General features: G+C 49.4%; 4 protein-coding genes across 8 annotated transcripts; 3 read left to right on the top strand and 1 right to left on the bottom strand.

Annotated features, from left to right (window-relative positions):
• The first annotated feature begins 458 nt into the window (after positions 1-458).
• Positions 459-3,299, top strand: LOC108016749 (uncharacterized). The gene is made up of 4 exons (XM_017083491.4): positions 459-719; positions 776-1,058; positions 1,120-2,658; positions 2,725-3,299. Exons 1-4 carry the CDS (start codon positions 605-607, stop codon positions 2,861-2,863), a joined length of 2,076 nt encoding a protein of 691 aa, XP_016938980.2. The 5' UTR covers positions 459-604; the 3' UTR covers positions 2,864-3,299.
• A 404-nt stretch (positions 3,300-3,703) lies between these two features.
• Sik2 (Salt-inducible kinase 2) lies at positions 3,704-11,238 on the top strand. The gene is made up of 9 exons (XM_036820593.3): positions 3,704-4,087; positions 5,102-5,880; positions 5,945-6,008; positions 6,586-6,872; positions 6,946-8,091; positions 8,152-8,433; positions 8,502-8,596; positions 8,659-10,354; positions 10,426-11,238. Exons 2-9 carry the CDS (start codon positions 5,251-5,253, stop codon positions 10,531-10,533), a joined length of 4,308 nt encoding a protein of 1,435 aa, XP_036676488.2. The 5' UTR covers positions 3,704-4,087; positions 5,102-5,250; the 3' UTR covers positions 10,534-11,238.
• On the bottom strand, positions 11,054-14,325 carry LOC108016751 (G-protein coupled receptor moody). 3 transcript variants are annotated; one of them, XM_070997365.1, is made up of 3 exons: positions 13,428-14,171; positions 12,062-12,691; positions 11,054-11,992 (listed from the first exon to the last, which is right to left on the bottom strand). In XM_070997365.1, exons 1-3 carry the CDS (start codon positions 13,958-13,960, stop codon positions 11,545-11,547), a joined length of 1,611 nt encoding a protein of 536 aa, XP_070853466.1. In that variant the 5' UTR covers positions 13,961-14,171; the 3' UTR covers positions 11,054-11,544. The 3 variants fall into 3 exon arrangements, with proteins under 3 accessions (XP_070853466.1, XP_016938983.2, XP_070853467.1); XM_017083494.4 differs by having other exon boundaries at positions 12,056-12,691; positions 13,428-14,154; XM_070997366.1 differs by having other exon boundaries at positions 11,733-11,988; positions 12,056-12,691; positions 13,428-14,325.
• Positions 14,326-17,162: 2,837 nt separating this feature from the next.
• On the top strand, positions 17,163-23,664 carry moody (G-protein coupled receptor moody). 3 transcript variants are annotated; one of them, XM_017083346.4, is made up of 5 exons: positions 17,163-18,077; positions 20,140-20,229; positions 20,700-20,840; positions 20,905-21,875; positions 21,943-23,664. In XM_017083346.4, exons 2-5 carry the CDS (start codon positions 20,144-20,146, stop codon positions 22,779-22,781), a joined length of 2,037 nt encoding a protein of 678 aa, XP_016938835.2. In that variant the 5' UTR covers positions 17,163-18,077; positions 20,140-20,143; the 3' UTR covers positions 22,782-23,664. The 3 variants fall into 3 exon arrangements, with proteins under 3 accessions (XP_016938835.2, XP_016938839.2, XP_016938838.2); XM_017083350.4 differs by lacking the exon at positions 17,163-18,077 and adding an exon at positions 19,075-19,153; XM_017083349.4 differs by lacking the exon at positions 17,163-18,077 and adding an exon at positions 19,099-19,227.
• Positions 23,665-24,820: the final 1,156 nt, after the last annotated feature.

Raw genomic sequence — 24,820 nt, 5'->3', positions numbered from 1 at the left:
TACTATTCGTAGCCGTGGTTATCGATAGCTATTAATTATCGAGTAAATCACGTTTTGTTATGTTTTAACGGATACCCTTTCAGATTATATTTCAGTAGATTTGAATAGAATATTTTTCAGTTATTGAGGCTGGATGTATGTTCCATGCTATTATTTGTAAAACTTTTTTGATCAAATTGAATCACCAAATATGAAAGCTTAATACAGTATTTACAAAACTGACATGGGCGACGATTTGAAAATCAGAAAAGTTTTTCTGGGGATTCCCTGAACTGCTGAATTGTTTTAAGTCCAATAAAAAATGTCAGAAATTGAGTGCCCACAATTTGAATTTAGTCAAAATGTGGATTTTTTAGGGGAAAACATGACAATATGGTTACACCGATAGGCAGACAAACAACAAATCGGAGAGCGATAGGGGCCGATAAGCTTTGCCAAATAACGCCTCCCAATATCGAACTGCGATACGGACCGATAGGTTTTTTTTTAATGCATTTTTGTTTTTTGTGCACGTGCGAAACTCAACGCGAATAAATGCGTCGCGCCTGAGTCGAGGCGAGCGGACCGGAGGACAGTGGACAGGGACAGCGGATAGCAGACGGCCATGGATCAATTCTCGCACGACCTGACGTTGGCTCTGGACCTGACGCTGATGGACAGGGCGAGTGGCGTCGGTAGGTGGGGCTCCCGTCGCAGGACACGTTCCACGGGCAATCTGCGTAAGTAGTGCGATTGTAGCCGACCCCTGCCGCGAGGTAACCCCCCGTCTGCTTAGCCTGCGCCCCCCAGCCCACGGAAGACTCTTCAAGCAGTCCCACGGACGCGCTGAACCAGGGTCACCACCACGGTCATCATGGACACCATCACCACCACCACCAACACAACAACCCAAGTGCCAACGTGGACGGATTGGACACGCACAACATGAATTTGCCTGCCAGCGACTCAGACGAGAAGGCGGAGGCGATGCTGCCTCTGCGTCTGCCACTGGCCTTGCCCGGACGCATGGGCGCCCTGGAGTCGGACTCGCTTAACGAGACCACTTTCAGTCCAGCCAGGTGAGATTGCCCGTCCTTTCCGCGCGAGAGTCCGCCCCTAAACCTTCTGGCAAACCCACAGATTCTACAAGCCCAACTCGCGAAGGAAGCGCAAGATCAAGCGCATGTCCATGGAGTTCGAGTTCAGCAAGGACACGCCGCACACATTCACTGAGTCGCCGCTGCAGCCCGGCCTGCTGAGTGGCAGCGGCACCGCCACGGGAACCATACGCAAGCGATTGCTCAAAGCGGACCCCACTGGACACCGTTCACATTTGTTCTTCTGCGGCAAACGCAAGCGCTCCAACCGCGATCGCTACCACGAGCAGGATTCGGTCAAGCTGTACGCCTCGCCGCACTCGCATCTGGACGAGCCGCACCTGCAGCAGCAGCACCATCACCAGCAGAGGATGCGCCCGCGCAGCTACTCCTCCACATCGAAGCCACTCAGCGACCGCCTGCTGCCGCTAAACAAGGGGCTGCTCTCAAAGATCAACCGCATGGCTGCCCAGGGACAGCAGGCCACGCCCTCCCAAAAGACTGAGAACAAGGACATGGACTTGAAAGCCCACCAGCCAGGGGGGACAGGTGGAGCGGGCCAGGAGATGGAGGAGCTGCCCGATCAGACGAATGTGGCCAAAAAACTGCCCCCACCAAGTGGCGAGGCCACTTCCACCAACCTGAACTCCTTCAGGATGGACACCATAGTGCCTGTGACGGATATTGATGCCTTGCTGCTGAGCACGCTACCAGCTGCTCCGCCGATGCGCAAGAAGACCCACGGGCAGGTGCCCGTACATAGCAGCTCCTCCAAGGCGCACCGCCGTCGCCGCTTCCAAACGCTTCCACAGCCGCCACTGCAGTTCCAAGCTCAGTCCATGGACTGCAGCGAACTCTACGACTTCCTGAGCTCCAGTTCCCTGAGCTCCTCCTCAGACAGCGAGGCGGAAGTCGGTGGCCATCGCCGGCACGACACCGACCGCGAGGGCGACGACGAACTCACCGACTGGCCGGGGAACGAATTCGGACCCGGTGCCAGGTACGATCCGAAGAGGAAGCTCACCAAGAAGTCACTACTGCCTCAAATTCGCTCAGATGATACAATTGGCGAAGACGACACTCTAATGTCCGGGACCGAGGCGGGAGCGGTGGGAATGGAACCGACACCGAAGTCTCCAGCCCAGCTGCCAGAATCTTTGCAGGATCTATCCCGCTTCCAACCGACCAGTGTCTCCGAACCCATCGAGATTTTGAATGCCGGTTCGGAGATGGAAACGAACGCAGATGGTACCATGCCCGCTTCCCGTCAAATCGAGAGCGAGATGTCGGGCGAAACTTCGAATCCCTTCCTTTCCTCATCGCCGCCAGGCCAGGCTCACGGGCAGGAGGTGCGCGAAATCCGTGCCGGCTGTCGCCGCATCAACGGGGAGCGACCGGGATTCAGCATCAAGATGAGCGTTAACGAGCGCATCGCCCGATTTCTGCAGGATCCGCAACAGACGCAGATCCGGCTGGCAGCCGACATCGAGCTCCATGAGCCCGACAGCATATGCAACCTGGCCACGCTCTACTCGTTGACCATGGCGGTGGAGCACGGTTGCACGGTGCTCACCAAAACCAGGTGAGGATGAATGGGAATGGGGTGTTCCCAAATGCGGTAGATTTCTAACAAACTTCACTCTTCTAGGAACACCACACAGACGGTGAGCGTCGATCACCTGCAGCCGGGTCTTCAGCCGCGTCCCGATCTATTCGGCGATTTCAAGCGGCGCTGCTACGGGGAGAAGGAGCAGCTCGATCCTGGCCAGACTCAGACCGAGAAATGAGATAGCGATATATTAATCAAAACGAGACCAATCCCCAGCAAATGCAGTCTCAGAGCCATCGCCATGCGGAGTAAAACTCCTGGTGATCTGGACCCTGCATCGCTGGGGTGGAACAAGCCCGTAATTTAAGAATGCTTTTAGCGTGTTTTTGTGAAATCTGTTCCGTGTACATAATGTTGCATCGGTCCGTGTATATACTAACTGAGTTCATTTGGGGCGGGCGCCAGCGATTCGGATACCGGATCCCAGATCCCGTCGGTCCGCCCGCCCACACACTTGAAAGCGAGCGAGGTGACACGTTTCAAAGAAAGAGACAGCGAGGAAGAGAGTGGACCGACCAGAAAACGTTGGCAGCCGTTTCACTGTACAAAATACATATTGTAAGACCTCCAGCGAATATGAATGTAAGAAATAAATATGTGTGGTCATATCCGAAGCGATGAACTTTTGATTTTGATATAGAATATGCTGGATATTTAGTTGATAGTTTGGATGTCAGTACTCAGTACTTGGTTATAATGACTTTCTAATTGGACACGAAAGTTAATATACAAAAAATATATATAATAAAATATAAAGATATAATAAATAATACATACATACATAAATATAAAAATAAAGGTTTTGAAGCATTATTTTTGAATATACCTGCACATGTTTAAAATATATCGGTTGATTTGGCGTTGAATGGGTAAAACTGGAAAACTAGCTACCGACCAATGGCGGGCAATTTGAATGAGCTGCTGGCCGGGAAATCGGACGAACTACCCAACCCCTCGGAAAAGTTGGCGCATGCTCGGTGCTCGGCACTTGGCACTTGGCGCTCACTTGGCAACCCTCGCTGATGGATGGGGTCGGAAAACGAGGGGCGAGTGGCGAGTGGGCGGAGTGGGGCAGACGAGCGCCGAGCTTGCGTCAAATGCGGACGCCAGTTGGACGCAGCTCGGGATTGGAGGCAGCCACGTTTCCCAGCCATCCGCCGTGTGTGTCGCAGCGACTGTGTGTGTGCTGTTTGTGCCGTTCCGTGCCGCATCTGTGGCGTTTCGCGAACGGGATGTGATTGGGATCCTCGCCAGCGTTCATCCTCTCATTGCCCATAACCGGATTCAGCTGCTCCAGTGTGTCCAGGAGCTTGAACTCCGCTCCACAACGCTCCGTTACTGCTCGAAAGTCCTTCTTTGACAACCGGCTACGCTTGTGTTTTCCACGCCTGCACCTCTAACGGTAATTCGGGAGAGCGGTTTCGAGGAGGGCATCTGGATCTCCTGGTTGTGGCTCTGATTCCCGATGCCTGACCAGAAGGTTCTGCTGCACTGAATCCTGCAGGGGACATGGCCAAGGCGAGGGATTTCCGTGATTTCCGCGATGCGATGCGGCTGCTCTGCTTATTGATTTTTCACCAACACTCACGCACACAAACACCCGCACACTGGCACCCACACACTAGCACCCACACACACACACACACAACAGCAGTGCTGGCAGTTAGGCCATTTTGGGGCTGGATTTTCCAGCCATTTTGAAGGCGGAAGTGCAACAACAGCCATTTTTGTCGAGTGCTTTTTGTTTAATGTGCAATACTAGCGAATTTAAAACTTTTCCTAGTTCTGTGGAATATTTGTTATTTAATACGCGCCTTTTTTGTGCTATAAGGCGTGAATTTACCTTGTTATTATTGAAGTAGATTTACCAAGAACTTTGGCAAGTGTATATACAAAACTTGATTCCGTTATAAACAAATTTCCCTCTGGAATCGTGGCAACACTGCCGGAGAAAGAGAGGGGAAAAAAGAGAGAGTGTGGCTTTGCTGGCTTGTAACGTCCGAAAGCCATACACATACACAGGCAGATAGCTGAGCTAATCTCTTATCAAGGGACGACTATCCCTCCCCCTCCCCTCTAAACTATCTCTCTATCCGTTGCACTTACATGGGAAAAAAACACAATATAAGTTATAGATTTTGAAATTTTCTCAAATCTCAAACGCAAAACCAAGAAAATATATAGAATTCAGTTAGTCTAGGGCACCAAAGTTTGTTTTTATCACTCTGTCGTTCTTAAATATGCTTGGTTTCTTCATAAACTTTGGTTTTACCAAGCAATCTAATTTGGAAAGAATAGAAAATTGTACGAACCTACTTTGTATTTCTAATATTACAATTTAATAACATTTTTCAATGAACAGATTTTCACTTTATCTTTAAACTAACATTTGGGTTTGTTTTTTCTGTCCGTGCAGGAGCGCTGCCATGGGGCAGGCGATGTGTGCGTTCCGCGTGAGCATGTGCATCATCATCATCTCGCTGTCGATCGCAATCTCCGACTCTCTCGGCCACTGGCTCTCCGTGTGAGTCTCCGGCTTCCCGCCCAGGGTGGCGCAGTTGGAAAATGAGCACGTGCGAGGCGGCGGCCGCTGGCGAGGATGAGCTCCCGTCCAAGGCCAAGTCTGAGGAGAGCCAGCCGCCGGAGGATCCGAAGAAGCAGCCGCTGGAGAAGCACGAGAAGCAGCTGGACAAGCACCAGCAGCAGCAGCAGGAGCAGCTTCCGCAGAATGGGAAGGGCGAAGCGGAAGCCCAGGAGAAGCAATGTCAACACCAACCCCAACTGGAGGGCATCCGGAGCTCTGTTCTCCTGGACGTCAGTGCCGGTGCTCCCTCGATAGACGCACTGGTGGCCTGCAAGGATGCCCTGCTAGCCCAGAAGCTTTTTGCCAGCGGCGGAGGTGCTACGCCCGGACCCAGTCCCACGTCCGCGGCGGTGGGACCAGGCGGCGTCAGTGGCAAGGATCTGCTCAAACTCAAGGAGCCCATGCGCGTGGGCTTCTACGACATCGAACGCACCATTGGCAAGGGCAACTTCGCCGTGGTCAAGCTGGCCCGGCACCGAATCACCAAGAACGAGGTGGCCATCAAGATCATCGACAAGTCTCAGCTGGATCAGACGAACCTGCAGAAGGTCTACCGCGAGGTGGAGATCATGAAGCGCCTGAAGCATCCCCACATCATTAAGCTCTACCAGGTAAGCAGCTTTTCCCGTCGTCACCAGAATCGTGCTCTACATTTAAGTTGTACTCACCCCACAGGTTATGGAGACCAAGAATATGATCTACATAGTGTCGGAGTATGCCAGCCAGGGCGAGATCTTTGGTGGGTAAAAGCCGTAACTGTCTATTATTTGTCTTTAATATTATTTGTTTTGAGATCGGTATTCTTGGTTTAAAAGATCTAGAATACATAACTCATATATATAACATAACTTAATCATTACTTAAGTACGGTCGCTATAAACATGGTCGCCATATAAGCCCCGGTTCAATTTAGTATTTGTTCTTATGCAAAAACACAATTTCCAATATATATAAATGAATCCAATATTCCTTAAACGTTAAGTTGATCCTGAAACTGTCTTTCTGTGTAGTTAGGTGTATTTTCTCATCATATTTCCTCGATATATAGTTAAGCCTGAAACTTTTAAAGGTACTATATAACACATTAACGGATCCAGATTTTGGTTGTATAAATAAAGTTCATATTACATATACTTTTTAAGCCGAGTGGGGTCCCCCCTGTGGGTTTCCCCCTGTGGGTTCCCCCCGTGGAACCGGGCATGATATAACACTAGAAAATCTTTTTTAAATTGTTCAAAGCGATAAAGTTTAGCTAAGAAATATGAGGTACTCTTTTCTTTTTAAAAATCTATAACTAATCTGTTGGATATTTCCAGATTACATAGCAAAGTACGGACGAATGTCCGAGTCGGCGGCCCGCTACAAATTCTGGCAAATCATATCAGCGGTGGAGTACTGCCACAAGAAGGGCATCGTGCATCGCGATCTGAAGGCGGAGAACCTGCTCCTGGACCTCAACATGAACATCAAGATAGCCGACTTCGGCTTCTCCAATCACTTCAAGCCGGGCGAACTGCTGGCCACCTGGTGCGGATCGCCGCCGTACGCCGCTCCCGAGGTTTTCGAGGGGAAGCAGTACACAGGACCGGAGATTGATATCTGGGTAAGTGTCCTGTCACAGTCCTGACAACTGCCCAATCTGACCCTACAATTCACACAATCCCCTCTTCCCCCAGTCACTCGGCGTGGTGCTCTATGTGCTGGTCTGCGGTGCCCTGCCCTTTGATGGATCCACGCTGCAGAGCCTGCGGGATCGTGTGCTGTCCGGCCGCTTCCGCATTCCGTTCTTCATGAGCTCCGAGTGCGAGCACCTCATACGCCGCATGTTGGTGCTGGAGCCCACGAGGCGCTACACCATCGATCAGATCAAGCGCCACCGCTGGATGTGCCCCGAGCTCCTAGAGCATGTCCTGATTGCCAAGTACAACCTGGGCGCCGAGCGGCAGGCGGGCTTGGAGCCCAGCGAGGACATCCTGCGCATCATGGCCGAGTATGTCGGTATTGGGCCGGACAAGACGCGGGCCAGTCTCAAGAAGAACACCTACGACCATGTGGCGGCCATCTACCTGCTCCTGCAGGATCGCGTCAGCCACAAAAAGGAGCAGAGTAATGGATCGGGATCCAGCTCCGTTTCCTCATCCTCCTCTGCCGCGGCCGCCAGTCGGATGCTTTACAAGAGCACCAAGATCGAGCAGCAGCAGCCGCCGCCGCAGCAGCTGCAACAGCAGCAGCAGCAGTCCAAGACAATATCCACCAGCTCGATCCTGGCCAAGGATCAGGCCCACAAAAGACTTAGCCGCCATCAGACGGTGCTCATGAGTGAGCGAACAGCCCACGCCGGTGCCACGCCCACTGTCCCGGATCCAGGACAAGGATCAGGGTACTATGCCAAGTACGGCCCCCTGCAACTGCCACTCCCCCTGCCCGGCCACGGCCATCTGGCCGGGTATCTCAATGGAGGTGGAGCCGTCGCCGCCGTCGCCGAGGTGGATGCCGCCGGGATACCCTTGCCCCTGCGGTACACCCCCCTGCCGTCGGCCGCCTCGCCCGCTCCCTCCAACTGCTCATCCACATCCTCGAGGGTCGGGCGGCACAGCCTGAGCTCCAGCTCGCCGAGGAGCCATCGGCCAGTGGCCATTTCGTTGAGCATCGACAACAATCCCTCGCTGGCCAATCTTCGCTGCCGGGAGATGATGGAGCCAGGACATGGCGCACCTGGAGGAGGAGTAGGTGTGCCTCTGGTGTCCAAGCAGCTCCATCAGACCATCAGCGAGTACATCATCAAACAGAGCACCGAAGACTGCCGGGCGCTGCTGCAGCAGGTGAGTTTTAACCCCTTGGATTCACTTTCCAGCTTATCCCCTCAACCATTTCATCTGCAGTCCACAGCGGTGGCGGAGGGCAAGGAGGAGGCGTCAAAGGTGGAAACCGGCGCAACAGCCGCTCCTCCGCCCGCCTCCACCACGCCCACATCCAGTGCAGCGGCACCGGGACCCACATCGGGCTCCTGCCCAGGCGACATGAACGGAAAGACAATGAAGACCATGTCCAGCTCGAGCAGCTTCGACTCCAAGGCAAATCTCGGCCAAAGCTTTCGCTACAAGATGTCCGCCGAGGCCAGCAAGCTGTTCCAGACCCTCCAGGAGAGCCCATTGCCCGTGGAGGTGAGTGGTAGTGAACAGGGCCAGGCAACGACGTTGTCCTCTAATCTCTAATTCCCAATCCTCTTCAGCAACGGGCCAAGCGTCGTGGGCACGTGGGCAGCACCAATGGCAGCGGCGGCGATTCCGGCCAGGAGATGAACGAGCCGAAATCGAATGGCGACAGGTGAGTCTTTCGGATCGAATGCTTATCCCGATAACCTGACCGACCACCTTGTGTTCCACCAGCCGCTCCGAGAAGAAGGTGCTGGCTCAGGGGAGCTCCAGCACTGACGAGGGCTGCGAGACTGACCAGGGCAACGATCCGGGTTCGGCCTCGCAGGAGTCGAAGGGCAGCAGTAGTGGGAACGCCGCCAACGGCAGTGGACCCACCTCGCACTCCAGCAGCGATCTTACCCACCTCGGTGGAACAGCCGCCTCCGGCCAGAGCCACCGGATGCGTTCGTATGCCAGTAGCAGCTCCTCCAGCGGCGTCCTCGCCGGCAGCGCTGGCAGCTACTCCAAGAGTCTGAGCCAGAACCTGAGTCGCGGCTCCTCCAAGAGCAACTGCAGCGGTCCCTACGACAGCCTGGACTTCGCTCTGCCCTCCGGAAAGGGTAGTCTGCCCTCGTGCATGGGCTCCAGCTCGATGCTGGCAACGCCCACCCCGGCCTCGGCCTCGCCAGCTGCCATTTCCTCGGAGCACTCGTCGGAGAGATCACTGTACGGAAGCCACAACTCGTGCATTCATATGCCAGGTGCACTGGCCCTCGGGTTGGGTCTCCCGCAGAGTTCGGCCTCCACGCCCACTCCGAATCCCACGCCACCGCCGCCAAATGGTAGCGGTGTTCCGTTCCTGGACAAGCGATCGCCCATACACTTTCGCGAGGGTCGAAGGGCCAGTGATGGCCTGGTGGCCCAGGGTCTCCTGAGTTCCGGCTCCTTGCTGGGCACCAGTCGGGTTTACGGCAGTTATCGCTACGAGCAGGCCAAGCGGCATGGCTGGCTGGAGATCCAGCAGCTGCAGCAGGAGGCGTCAGCGGGGCATCCCCACCCGCATGCCCATCACCATCCGCATCCTCATCAGCATCCCCATCCCCATCAGCATCAGCATCAGCATCCTCATCCACATGGCCAGGCCTACGGCTTGGAGGAACTCTGTCAATTTCCGAATGGTCAATTCTATGCTCTGCCCGGCAAGCATCATCCGCTGCTGACGTTGCCCAATCACCATGGACATCCTGCCCAGCATCACCACGGCCACCATCCGCTATTCCATCCGGGTCACCAGGCCACGCCGCTGCTACTGGAAACGGTGGCCGGCGGGGATGTGTATGGCCATGGATGCTATGCTCCGCCGCCGCCGCCACCTGGACTATATCCACATCATCCGCTGGGCGTGGGCGTTGGTGTGGGTGTGGCCGTGCCCATGTCGCCGATGCAGAAGCCACCGCTGCAGCAGCAACTCCTGCAGCACCGTCTGCTGCAGCAAAAGCGCCAGCTCTTCCAGAAGCAGTACGCTTTGGAGGCCCAACTGGCCGGTCGTCATCACCATCATCAGCAGCAGTTGCAGCACCAGCAGCAGCACCACCACTTTGGCCACACCCTGGGTCATCCTCCGCCGCCGGCTCCGGCTCCAGAACACCACCTGGCCGACGAGCTGTACGAGCTGGCCCTGCTCGATCGACCCAGGAGCGGAACTCCACGGCTTCAGCACTCCATGACCATGCCCGGAGCACATGCCTTCAGTCAGATGAACCTCAAGACCTCCTACATCAGTCAATCCGATCAGGTCTCAGGTCCGGCGCCAAATGGAGGAGCTTCCGGAGGAGGATCTGCGGCTGGGGTTTCTTGCTCAGCGCCACCGTCCACAGCGCCGGGCACGCCCACGGTCAAATGCAAGCCGGCCACGCCACACGGGCACAGCCTGGAGTCAGACTACCATGTGAGCATCCCAGATCCTCAAGCCTAATACCAGTGAATCAAGAATCAAGAAACATTTCCACTCTTCCCCAGACTTCGACGCCCGTGCTCAGCCTGTTTGCACCCAACTGGCAGTCGATGGTGAAGCCGCTCAGTGAAAGTCCCATACTGGAGATATCGGAGCACCTGGAGTCCGTCTGAGGCGGAGGAGTAGGGATATCATGGGGATGGGGATGGGGATGGTGGAGCATCGAACTAATGAGGGCCAGAATGAGGCCACCTTTTTATTAAGCTCGCAATCGCAATTACGAATTATTTGATCCATATACGATATACACCCACATACATACATATACATAGCCTATACAAGTTCGTATACCTATACAGATATGGATGCGGAATCAGAATCGGAATCGGTATCGGATTGGGACTTGGATTCGGACTTACTTCGATTGGAGCTGATGGAATCAATGTCGAACCGACCGATCCCGCAATATTGGATGATTTAGTTGTGTTACTAGCCTTAAGTAGTCCAAGTTTCGTACGCATACACGCAGACATATACAATATGTATATTGATAATAATAGCGTTAAGCTATAGCTATACTTATGATTACACTATACACTATTGTATTGCCCCCAGTTCCGATTCGGATTCGGAGTTCGTCCTCGGAGTTCAAAATTCGGAGTTGGGTGGATGAGAACAACGTAACTACATATATCAATTATTCGAAGCATTTATTGGGGGCATAGATAGGGTATATCCATATATGGATATATCTATTATGTATTGGTACAATAATTAGCGACAAGCAAAACAAAAAAAAAAAACTAAAACATCGATTGTTCTTAAACATGGAATTCAAATGTAAACCAGATATTAAAGTCATTTGGTATAAAATGCAATATACTTCTGGAGTTCCTACATTATACAGATTTGGATATAGATGGGTGATCTGTGTTTTCGTGTGTGTGTGTGTGTGTGTTTGTGCATGGAAGGGACGATCTGACTAGAAATCGTGTTTGGAGGCACGGCGATCACCAGGGGATCTTGTGATCGTATTATATGTGCATAGTATCTTACCACAGATCATTAAAAATGAAATTCGGGGTACTCATCATGTATGCGGGTATAGAATGGCACACATATATATCATATCCTGCTAGGACGGAGGACGAAGAAGGCAACGGCGTAGATGTTAGGGTAGGGAATCACGTGTTGGCCTTCACCTGGCGATTGGACTCCAGGTGCTTCCGCTTGGCATTGGCGGGATGGGCGTTATTCCGCTGGGTGTGCGGATCGGAAGATCCACGGCAGCGCAGCAGGTTCCGGTAGGCCCTTCGGTACTCGGAGCTCATCAGGACATAGATCAGCGGGTTGATGCAGGTGGTCAGATAGATGAGCAGGTAGCCGGCGATATTGAACCAGTGCACCTCGGTGGCGCTCTTCCATATTTTGGCCACCGTGATGGGCAGGTAGCAGATGACGAACCACACGAAGATCACCAGTATCATTTTGAGCAGCCTCCGGTCCTTGGCACTCATCCTGCCCGGGTAAATGGAGGAGGCATTCGAGGTGTTGGCCATGGAGGCATAGTGTGATTTCCGCGGACTGAATCGCGTGAAGGAGGTGCGTAGCGAGGTGGTGATGGGGTTCTTTCTGGAAAAAATGGCAGACACGGGAGGTTGAGAGAGATGTCTAGGAACTCTAGAAGGCACTCACCCAGACATCTTGGCCATCTCCAATTGCGTTTGACTGCGTCCCAGGCTGATCTTCTCCTGCTCCCGCTCCCGCTCCTTGAGCACCACATTGGCATCAACAGGGGGCTGCTGCTGCTGCTGCTGCTGCTCATGATCCCTTCTCCTAGTGCTGTACGAGATGGGCAGACTGTCCGCAGAGGCATTGTCATCGATGTACGCCAGCTGCTCGTCCACCGCAAAGGGTCGTCCTTGGATCGTCTCTTGGGGCTCGCTGCTGGACGTGCTCGCCTTCTCCGGCTTCTTCTGCATGGTCATAGCTTGGGCTGGAGCTTGGTGTTGGTGCTGGGTGGTTGAACTGGGGGTCACATCACTGACATTGCTCTTGCCAGCGGTGCCCGCCCGAATGGCCGCCTGTCGCACCAGCAGGAAGATCCGGGCGTAGCAGATCACAATGCAGATGCACGGCACCATGAAGGCGGCGATGAAGAGGAACTCCTTGGGCGACCTGCCGTACTGGTCGTGCAGGATGGAGCAGGATCCGATGCTGGCGTCCAGGCCAAAGATGCCCCACACGCCCCGCCAGGTGGGTATCATTATGGAGAAGGTCATAACCCAGGTGCCGGCCACCATCAGCGCCAAATATCGTCGCTGGTAGATCCTGTGGAATGGTTAACGATATTAGGTTAGAGCAAGTTTAAAATATATATACGTAAAAAGTATTTAAAAGTTTTTTACTGACTCAATCTATGACTATACCTCAGTTACTTCTGGAATTGATTACTTCATAGAACCTGTACATCCAGCATTATTCCTTCAGTAATTATATGCCTTTCCAGCTTATTCTTTTATTGCCTTCATCAAACTGTAATAATTTGAGGCTGTTGACCCGACATTTTTTTGCATTTGACTTTAGTTAATTATCTTCACGTTTTTAGTTAATTCGAAAAAAACATTTGAAACAAAACCCATTGTCTTCTTTTTATAAACACCGAAACCAATGTTTATCTTAATTCGGAAAATCAATTGGAAATGTGTGGGTCTAAACAGATTAAGTGGGAGGTTACCACAAGTAAGCAAGTAGGAATTGAATACTGTTTTATGGAGATGTATAACTAATAGATAACCCACTAGAGAATGTAGGAGGATTTCGAGGTAAATAAGGTAACCATAAGTAAGTTAATCGGAATAGAATACTATTTTATGGAAATGTATAAATAATGGAATTCGTTGTAAATAAACCCATTTTAGTTGTATTATAAATCGTATAGAATTCTACTTTATGGAAACTTATAATAAATAGATATCCCTCTAGTGAATGTAGGAGGAATTCGCGGTTAGTAAACCTATTTTAGTTCCATTACAGATCCGTTATACCATCGTATAACTAATCTCACCTTGGATACTGCCTTGGATGGGCGATGATGATGTACCGGTTGATGGTGATCAGCGACACGGAGAGCAGGGATACCGCCAGCAAGCCATATCGCAGCATTGGGAAGAGCCTGCACAGCAGATCACTGTGGGTCCAGGCCCGCTCCATGAAGGTGGAGGCGGCCAGCGGAAGATTGAAGCAGCCGAAGAGCAGGTCCGAGCAGGACAGGTTGATGATGAATATGGCCGTGGAGTTGCGCGTCTGGCGGCCCCTCGAGAGGGCCACGATGGTCAGCAGGTTGCCGGGAACGCCGACGATGATGAAAACGATGCAGGCCACCCAGGCAATGGTCAGCAGCTCTTCCGAGTAGCCCTCGAAGAGCTCCTGCCGCCCACCACCGAGATTTAAATTCAGATTCAGACCCAGGTCTCCGTCTAGGTCCAGACTCTCCTCTTCCGAGAGAGGAACTCCCGGGTCGTCCTGGCTGATCGCAAGGGTATCCGGAACTGACAGCGGTAGCGAGATCGGAAGCGGACTCCGGCCGGGTGGAAACATCGCGTGGCGTGGCGTGGCGTGGCACTTTGTGGTCGGCAAGAGGGCGCGTTGCTCGTTCCTGCGCCGAATTTGTACTAAAACTGAATTCTCCGCGTTCACACATCCACATTGTTCCCACCCAAAAAGTGGGTCCGAAGGCAGCCGCCGCCAGCCAAGCGTACAAAATATTGAGAAAACCAAAAAAAAAAAAAAAACCGAAAAAAACAGCAGGCGAACTAGAAAAACTTTCGAAAAAAGGAAAACAAAAGAATATCAGAGCAGCAGCAGCAACAACACACATTTTTATTGTATACAACAATTGACTTCATCATCGGGTAATTTGGTAATTTGCCTGTGGAATGGGCGCTTTGTTTACATTGTTCCTATTCGGTGTTGTTTCTTTCGCCGCCCCCCCTTCTATGCCACCCATCCCCCCATTCCGCCCCCCGATATTCTGACGGGGTCATGATGCTGTTGTTGCTGTTTTTTGGAATTTCCAAATACTTAAACCAGGGCTACCAGTGCTTTAAAATGCTTCGTTTTTGAAATTTTGAAATGTAAGGTTTTTTATAAGTTAAGTTATTAAATATAAGTCAAACCTAACCTTGGTATATCAATGGGGAGTTGGTTCCACTGCATTCCTTATCAGTTACGCATTTCCTTTTCATTAAAAATAACATTCAAAACGAAGCAATTCTGATATATTTATATCTCATAACTGAAACAGTCATCCATTACAAGGAAAGTTCAAGTTTAATTGCTAATATAGTCACGTTTGTCAGTTGAACAAACAGAATCGGAAACGTGCTCTTGTAAAGTCCGTTTGTTTTTATAATTCTATTTTCATACCACTTTCCGTTTTCTGTTTAAAATTGATACCCTAAATAATATTCATGATATGATATGATATGATGCTAAAATATTTCATGAGTTGGGTCTGGTACAAAATAGTTCCTGTTCGCAGCCCTGATTTCGAGACGTACGCACCTCTCCGGGCATTTTCGAAACTGAAAACTTTTCGGTTCTTGGGCCGTGCGTGTGTGTGGGTGCATAGTTTCCTCTGGCAATTTTCTGGATAATAAATGGGCAGCATCCATTCGAATCGGAAAACTGCGAGTAGCGCACAACTTATGCGAGACTCACTCTAGATTATTGTGTACAAAAAATGTACATAGATCGAATCTATGCGTACAATAAAAACACACTCATGGGCCACGGACCCTGAATCATTACTACAATGCTCCGCGCTTGCCTCGCCCCCATAACCCGTTAAGGAAAATGAGTCAAACCCCGGTGAACTAGGGTCACACGACGTCAGAGTTTCGATCGGTCGTAGTCTTAATTAATCAAGTCTATTTTCTGAATGCCTCTCTAGTTTTCCGAGGGTCAGAGTGCGGGTCGTCTGTTGGGGAAAATTGAGTATCGTTTGCTTTTGAAAAGGAAAAACAAACGGTTCGGGGAAAACTCTTTGGCAACGGCACGAATACGAATTCGTTGTTTGTTTTCATGCCGGCCAGTAGTCCGGGAATTGCAGTCGGCTACACAGAAAACATACAGTTTCGGAGAAAACTATAGCGCCATATCGCCTTCACCTAACATACAAGTAATTTGTAAGTTTCAAATCCCTAGAATTGCGTTAGTAGAAATCGCAATCCCCAATAAACAAACCCACCAAACCTTTGCACTATATCGCCAAACAATAATTATTATTTTAATTATTAGCATGTGAGGTACTACATTTCAAAAATGAAGAACCATAGTGAGAACAGTTCAAAAATTAATTAGTATTTAATATACTATTTTATACTATTGCGTTCTTTCGACTACCTCTTATTTTTATTTAGAAAACTTTACGTGTGCTTTTGAACCTGAAACCCTATTTGGAAAACTAAATACCTTTGTTTAACTGAATTCTGGAAAAATGTGTTTACTTTGCTATTGTTCCGTCCCAGGCTGTACGTGGAAATGCTTACGGAATGGGTACCAAAGTGGAAACTGAAGCTTCTATTGTGGATGTGATTGTGAATACGAATCGAACGCCAATCGACGTCCGCCCCCCTCCCCTCGCCGCGATCCCGGTTCAGATCCAGAGTAATGTAAACTTCTCCGGGGTACTTAAACGCATACGCACACGCACGGGCCTATGTTTAGATAGCTATAAACCATAAACTATCATGTTCTTCACACAATCCGCAGCAAACAACAAACAAAGCGAGTGCACACAAATCGCTACGTCTTCAGTTCGATATCTGCACGGAAAAAAATATGACCGAATCCTAGGTGCTGTTCTATAGAAGTGCTAAATGTTAAAGATCATTATTAAATGTTGCATATGATATCTTTACAAAATAAATATTATCAGCATTATTATGGAGCTGTGAGTGTTAGTTGGAACAGTAATTAAATTATGATATGATATGATCTGAGTCAGGACTTCCGATATTGCTATCAAGAATGTTAACTTTTTAATTAAACAGTATTTATTTCGTAAGACAACTCAGCTTTTGAGGTTTTTTTCCAGTGTAAGAGACCGAAGAGCCCACTTTTTCCCAGTGTATCTTGGATCGCCTCGATCGATGTCGAGTGTCCAATTGTGTAAATATTAGAATGCAGACACACGAAGCCTTATCAGTTGTTGCTGCAACGCGTTGTTGTTGCTCGTGTTGCTGCTGCTGTTGCACATTTGCTTCTGTGAGGCACAAGAAGAAGCAGGAGGGGTATGGGGGGGGGGGGGGGAGAAGGAGAGAGGCGGCATATCTGCGATATGCATCGGATCGGCAATCATTGAGCGTTCGAACTGCTCTAACTTCCACACCCGCCCCTCTCTCGCCAGAGAGTCCGTCTGTCTGTCCCTGTCTGTCGCACTGTCTCCGGCCGGGGGGCAAAAGTGAGGGAGTGTGAGCGAGCGAGAGAGCAGCGGAGAGCGCCAAGTCATGGGGGCAGCTCAGGGGCGTGGCTAAGGGGGTTTTGGGGGCAGGAAATAAAAGGCAAATGGTCTTAAATGTAATCTAACAATCTATTTATTCTGATTCTGAAACTGCCAAAGAAGGAGCGTTATGCATTTTTACAAATACTCAAAGCCAGGGTCTAAGTACGCCCCCTATAACTAAGGAAGCCTACGCCTCTGGCGCCAGCAGAGAGACAGTTAGACACAGAGGGCGAGAGTGAGAGTGAGAGGGGCTCCTATTTGTCAACTGAAAATATCGCGACTCGCGCTGCTCGACCCGCACTCGACGAACTGCACTCGATCCGGCAGTTATGTTATTGTTATAGACGATCCGATCCCATCCCGAAGCGATCCAATCGAATCCGAGAACGCAGGCGCCACGCAATTTGTCCGTTACGTTCGACCACTGCGGGTATTGTTCACGCAATTCGAGTGATAAACAAAAAAGTAACTCCGATTTCAGTGACATTCAATATCGCGATCGTGTGCCCTTTTTTTTTGTATATTTTTTGGTGTTGTATTTTCTTTTCTTTGCTGTGATAATGCCGAGTGCTGAGTTGGGGCAACCTGTAACCCTTTTCTTCTCTACCTGATCTCGCGAGTCAAAAGTATTAGTCATGAAAGCCGGGGCGGCTTTTGAATCACCAACGGCAATAGCAATAACAATAATAACAGCAGCAGCTTCATTGGCGTCCCCACAGCAGCAACAACAACATCAAAATCAAAAACAAAAACAAAAACCCCAACGATTAATGAATAACCCCAGCGAATGCCGAATGCCGTAAACTGTTTACATTGCTCACAGCATTACTCACTCACCTCGCTCAACCTGAGCGGAGAGGGAGAGTTGGAGGAGCGGAGTTGGAGTTGGAGAGGATTGGAGTGGAGAGTGGAATAGGAAGGAAGGGAGGCAGAGCAGTGGAGATCGCAGCTGCACTAGTTTCGATTACGTGAGCAGAAATTAAATAAACAAGCGATTTCGATTTCGATTTCCCCATACCCATCCCCATCCCCACTTTCCACCACTGTGGAAAGTCTCCCCTCCTGACCACTGATAACGGAACGGACGCACACAGCGACGCATCGGTGGGAGAGAGGCGAGCGGAGAAAGCAAGTAGAGAGAAAGGAGAGCGCGATCGCTAGAATCGCAGAGGATTACCAAATAGCAACACCAAAATCAACCAGAACCAGGTAAGTACCGTTTTGAGCCGATAAGATAAGGCAATAGGAATATTCTAAACTCGTAGAAGAAAGCGGGCCAGACAGATTGCGTATACGCCCCATTGCGCCATGGCAAATGGCAGCCATGACCTGTACAGGGTTAAGAGAGGGAGGCGGGGGGCATGGCAGCGTACACAGAAAACAATTACGTTACACAATCAAGATTCGCACGGCTGAGTTGCGAGCAGCGATGGCAAGTGTTTTAATCAAGAATACGTTTTCCCATATTCTAAATAAAAAGTTTAAATTGTTGTAAAATAACGTATACTGCGAATTCTTAATAGATTTGCTCAACCAAGTTATATAAGGATGGTTCCCTAACAAAAGTTAACAGAACAGGTTGATTTCATACTAGTCCTCCAAAAATGGATACAGTTTCAGATAACGACAATCTAGTTATGAATGTTCTGAATATTTCAGTAGTACGTAATTGTCAAAAATCGTTTTCAATATAATGGAACCTCTTCAAGATCGAAGCCGCCCCCCTTTTTTGCACTGCGAACTCAACGGTCAGTGCAGAGAGCGGTACAAGAACATAACACTTGTCTCGATTAGCGACCACTCGAGCGGAGAACAGGGCACTTCTCATCGCATCACCCATTAGAGACGCCCGGAGACGTCCAGAGTCACCCGTCTCCGCCGAACAGTCACTCAATTAATTAAGGTTCGACGCTGATCTTTGCACCCCAAGTGGTGCAGAACGGCTTCTGTGGCAGTGGCAGCCACTGAAACTACTGCCGCCGAGCAACCGAAACCTAAACCGAAACAGAGACGAGTGTGACCTCTTTAAATTATTTAATTGACACTAATTTATCATAGTCCCCAAGAAGCAGAAGGGGTGCCACGCCCACTCCGGGTGGCGGGGTGGCGGGTTACGGTTTACTGTTTTCAGTTTACGGGTTAAGGGTGTTGCGTCGGCGCAAAATGCAGTCAGCGGCGGTTTGTTTTTTTAACCGAGCAAACGAGCCTGAGCCACTCAAGTGCCACTGCCGCTGCCAGTTGGCAATTGTCGGCGGTGGCGATCGGTGTTCAGTGATCGGCGATCGGTCAGTGGCAAACGTGGTCGTCCACAGAACAAGGAGTTAGAAACCCACACCCTCAAGACTATCTTGAACCTCCAGTATGCCATTATCTAGTAGCTAGATCATATTTTTTCGAGTGTCCTAACCTTAAGATCCTAACTATCTAAATTAATTTAGTTAAGTGCATTAAAAACCGATTATAGTGATTGAGTTAAGATCTCAAACCTTAATTAGCCGTGATCTTAAATGTCCCAGTCTATTAAGTGAATAGTTATTCGTGCATCATAAATGTAACCTTCAAAGGAATAAGTTGAGTTACTTGTAGCTCCTTGTTACCTTCGTTGCGTGACCCTTTTCAAGTTTATTCCTGTTTGGCAACATAGAATGAATCATCCAAAGAATCTTGAGCAAGTGTTTTCTGAATAAGTGCTCAAGAACTCTGGATAAGGCAAACCAAATTCATCCATCAATATTTTATTGGCTTACCAGACTTCAGAAACCGGAACTGATTCCATAACAATCCCCAAACATTTGCCAACCAACTGATAACCTTGATGGTCGTGGTTTTGTCAACGTTGATAGCGTTCAAGTTCATCGCACTCGAGAAGAAAGTGCACCTCAAACATAATTAAGAAATCAAGGGAATATTTTGTTAAGGCTTTAAACAAGTGATCAATATTGTTTTTTATGGAACCCTGTCATCGTCTCCCTTACAATTGCCTCTGTATTTCAGAAGAAAGTAATTCATTCTATTGCGTTAGCTTATTCTGGGAAATGAAAGTGAATCATATGTAGGGAAGTCACTTAGTTGTAGAGTGCATCAATCTTAATAAAGGCGATCCTTTGCTAGACAATCTGAAAGATCATGATCTCAGGGCAATATATCATGATCTTTATGTTATGGTAGTTGCAAGTGGGATCCAACTTTTCCCAGGTCTATCTTTCTATCTCTCATCGTTAATTGGATAGCTCTCTAATGAATCCCGTCTCTCTCCATCTCTCCCTCGCAGAACTATGAGTGACGAGACAACTATTAGCCTGGACGGCTATCCCCCCCTGGAGCCGCTGACGACCATGGCTCCGCCGGTTGATGCAAGCGGGTAAGTTGGGCATGGGCATGGGCATGGGCTTGGGCATGTTGACGATGCGTCAAGTGGGTGCCAAGTGAGATGAAGCTATCAGCGGCCACTGGTTAATTATAGCCCCCGGCTGGGAGGAGGTCCGATAAGAGATCGTTAATATTACGCGCTCCATTGCACCAGTGGTGATCGCTGGGCAATGCCGGCCGACTGACAAAGACGGGCGATTCTTGTTCTTGTAAGTGGCCAGCGGAAGCCAGTCCGATATGGCGATAGTCACAGGGCCACGTGGGCGCCAAAGGTCGCGAGATCTTAGACTGGGAGGACCACTTCTGTGAGAGCATTAAGATAGACGGCGGAAATACTATCAACTGGAGGTCAAATACTTACGTTTATAGTATCCAAGGATCTAGCTTATGGAAATTGTATATCATCATGGCCCTGAAAAAGATATTCCTAGCAAATTTTCCGTATTCAATTTATTTTTTTAGCTTCTCGCAATCGCTCCTGACCTTTGCCGCAGTCATGACCTTCCTCATAATGATCGTTGGCATTTGCGGCAACCTGTTGACCGTGGTGGCCCTGCTGAAATGTCCCAAGGTGCGCAATGTGGCCGCCGCCTTTATCATCAGGTGAGTTTGGACCTAGCCTCTCCCAAAGAACCAGCTAACCTCTTGACCGCCGCCGCCACTCTAGCCTCTGTATTGCCGATCTGCTCTTCTGCGCCCTGGTTCTGCCCTTCCAGGGTCTTCGCTTCGTCCAGGGAACCTGGCGCCACGGCCAGGTACTGTGCCGCCTGATTCCCTTCATCCAGTACGGAAACATAGGGGTGTCCCTCTTGTGCATCGCCATGATCACGATCAATCGGTACGTGATGATCACCCACCATGGGCTGTACGCCAGGATCTATAAGCGCCACTGGATTGCCGTGATGATTGCCGCCTGCTGGCTCTTCTCCTACGGCATGCAGCTGCCCACGCTGCTGGGGGAATGGGGTCGCTTTGGTTACGACCAACGCCTGCAGACCTGCTCCATCATGACCGACGAGCATGGGCACAGCAGCAAGACGACCCTGTTCATCACCGCCTTCGTCATCCCCTGCCTGGTAATCATCGCCTGCTATGCCAAGATCTTCTGGGTGGTCCACAAGTCGGAGCAGCGTCTGAAGCGGCATGCCACCAAGCAGAACTCCATACCCAACAACCTGCGTCCCTTGGCCAGCACGGGATCGGGAGCCCTGCCCTCGGTGGCAGAGTGCCAGCCGAGCAATCGCGTCTCCTCGGACAGCAGCAGCAGCTTCTCCGTCGATGTGCCCGAGACGGCGCCCAGTGGCAAACAGCAGCCGACCCGGGTCAAGGATCAGCGAGAGGTGCGGGCCAAGCGGAACGAGTGGCGCATCACCAAAATGGTGCTGGCCATCTTCCTGTCCTTCGTCATCTGCTACCTGCCCATCACCATTGTCAAGGTGGCCGACAAGAATGTGGAGCACCCCAGCCTGCACATCTGCAGCTACATCCTGCTCTACCTCTCGGCCTGCATCAATCCGATTATCTATGTGATCATGAACAAGCAGTATCGCAAGGCCTACAAGACGGTGGTCTTCTGCCAGCCGGCTCGCCTCCTCCTGCCCTTTGGGAAGGCCAATGGCGGCGCCAGCAGCGCTGCAGGTACGTGCCACCACGGGCGCCACTCGCCGAACCACATGCACTAAGTCACGGTCATTCTTCGTTTCAGAGAAATGGAAAGATACCGGGTTGAGCAACAACCACAGCCGCACCATCGTATCCCAGATGTCGGGGGGTACGGGAACGGGAACGGGAGCGGCAACGGGAACGGGAACTCCATCGTCAGCGGGAACGCCAACGGTGCAGAGTCCAACGCCGGAAAGCCAGCCAGCCCAGGCCTTGGAGATGCTATCAAGAGCACCACCGGATCTGATCAGCAAGTCGAACCTCCCGCTGCCGGCCGCTACGCCTCCGCCGCCCTCAGTCCTTACGGCGACGCCCAACGGAAGCAACAACAGCCTCAACCTGCGACTGCCGCTCAAGAAGAACAATCACTCCTACACCAACAGCGGCTTCAACGGCAGCAGCAGCAGCAGCAGCAGTCCCCCCGGCTCCAGCAGCGGTCTGGGGATCAGCAGCAGCTCCATTTACCGGCCCGGAGTTGGCTCACTGGGGAGCGGAGCGGCCTCGATCAGGCGCATAACGATGGTGGGCGACGATATAATACTGGAGGAGGAGGAGCTGCCACCCACACCGCCGCCGGCGACCCCAGCTACCTCGGCGCCCACAACGCCGGCTCCTCCCCCGCCATCAGCCCCAACCCATCCGCTCTCCATGATGTCGTCCTCGTCAACAGCCACCGGAGGAGGAGCAGTGGCAGCGGGGAGCAGCCCGGCGAAGCCGCACATCTACATGAACGTGGACAGCCCGAAGAGAAACCAATCCTACGCGGAGCGTAATACAAACGCGGCTGCACCGGATAGTAGCTCCGGTCAGACCAACACATCCGCAGCCGTCTCCATTTCCGGCTCCAAGCTGACGGCCAAGATGAAATTTCCAAAAGACTAACGAAATGCTTTAATTCCAAAAACCAAACAAAACAAAAAAGACGTAGTTATTGTGCTACTTTCGTTATAAACAAAACATTATGCCAGGCATTATAGATCGGTATATCGTAAATGGTTCGCGAATATCGTAAATCGTTTTTTCCCCTTTCGAAAAAAGCTTAGGCTTCTTCCCAGAACCCCGAACCCCATATGGTGTTATAGTTCAATATCGCATTTCCCATATCGTAAGCAATTTGTTCTATAGATATTGTAATTTAATACTTAGTATTTGCCAAATAGCGAAAAGTAGGCGTTGATTGAATTGTGCCATAGGTCACCCTCTTAGATTCTGCTGTATTTCTTATTTCAAACTTTATTGTATACCAAGCAAGGGCAAACGGAGACACCCAATTATAAACAGTAAAACCTGACCGTAGGAATATTATCTTCGACCATTAAATTCAAACTTTGGAAGATCGAACTCCACTAAATCTAAGTTTTTTTCAGAATAACTATTCTAGAAGTACACAACAAATTTTATATTGTTATTCCAGCCAATGTCACTTTACTACACCCTGGATCAATCACCTTTTCGAAATCCCATTACACCTGACACTAATTAGTAATAGTTATAGATTTTAGATATTTATGGTCGCTCACGCTTAGTATTAACCCCTTTCTATCTAATCTAAAATACCTATACTACTATTCTTCTACTTGAACACGAAGTCTTTCCTTTAATTTTGTTCACCATTTTCATCGTACACATTCCATTCCAACGTAGGCCTTTGTAAATGAACCTATTGTTAGTCCACCACGAGCACTCCATTCGAAAGACGATAGAAGCAAATCGAATATGAATATAAAAATAAATGATTACATAAATAAACAACACATGTAGTTTATTACCGCAGTTTAATTGGTATTGAAATGAGCCAAATATGCAAACAAATGGGCAGTGAGTCCCAATTTCCGTAAAAATACTCAAGTGAGTTCGAAAACTAGGATGCTATTATCCAATATTGCAAAGAGTTTGTTCTAACTCCAAATTCAGTTCAACGAGCTCGACAAGGTATGGCATTTTTCGATCTGACAATTATTTTTCTATCCAGTTTTTCAGTCGTAGTTTGGCTAAATGAAGGCGTACAGCTAAAAGTTCGACTGTTTTGAACAGATTGCTAGCCATGCTAACGATCCCAATCATTTAAAGGAAAATTTATTTTTTGACCAATTTTTCCATTTTTTGTATCACTTTCACACATTCACTTATTTTTGTGAAAAATGGCAAAAATCAAAATTTTCTAGCTATGAATGCCAATGTATTGGAAATTAAACGACGAGCTTGACGAGGTATGACATTCCTCATTCTGACTGATATTTTTGTTATGGCAGCCAAAAAACGGAATTTTATGGCGAAAAAAAGGGTTCAAATTTTTGTCAAAAATACGAGATTCAGATTTTTGTCAAAAAGACGACATTTTTTTCGGTTTTTCCATCGTTTTTCAGCCAAATCAAGGCGTACAGCTAAAAGACCGACTGTTCTGAACAGCTTGCTAAATATGCTAACGATCCTCATCACTTTTAGGAAACTTTATTTTTTGACCCATTTTCGCATTTTTTGTAAGGGGTGACATCACTTTTTTTTGCGAAAAATGGCAAAAAACAAAATTTTCTAGGTTTGAATGCCAATTTATTGGAAATTAAACGACGAGCTTGACGAGGTATGACAATCCTCATTCGGACTTATATTTTTATTATGGCAGCCAAAAAACCGAATTTTTATGGCGAAAAAAGGGTTCAAATTTTTGTCAAAAATACGATATTCAGATTTCTGTCAGAAATGCGACATTTTTTTTTTCGGTTTTTCCATCGTATTTCTGCCAAATCAAGGCGTACAGCAAAAAGACCGACTGTTCTGAACGGCTTGCTAATATGCTAACGATTCTTATCACTTTTAGGAAAATTTATTTTTTGACCAATTTTTGGATTTTTTGTAAGGTGTTACATCATTTTTTTTGCGAAAAATGGCAAAAATCAAAATTTTCTAGGTTTGAATGCCAA

Source organism: Drosophila suzukii, chromosome X, assembly GCF_043229965.1.
Source record: "Drosophila suzukii chromosome X, CBGP_Dsuzu_IsoJpt1.0, whole genome shotgun sequence".
In the NCBI taxonomy this organism is placed as follows: domain Eukaryota; kingdom Metazoa; phylum Arthropoda; class Insecta; order Diptera; family Drosophilidae; genus Drosophila; species Drosophila suzukii.
The sequence above is the reverse complement of the archived record's forward strand: the minus strand, read 5'-3'. Positions and strand labels throughout refer to the sequence as shown.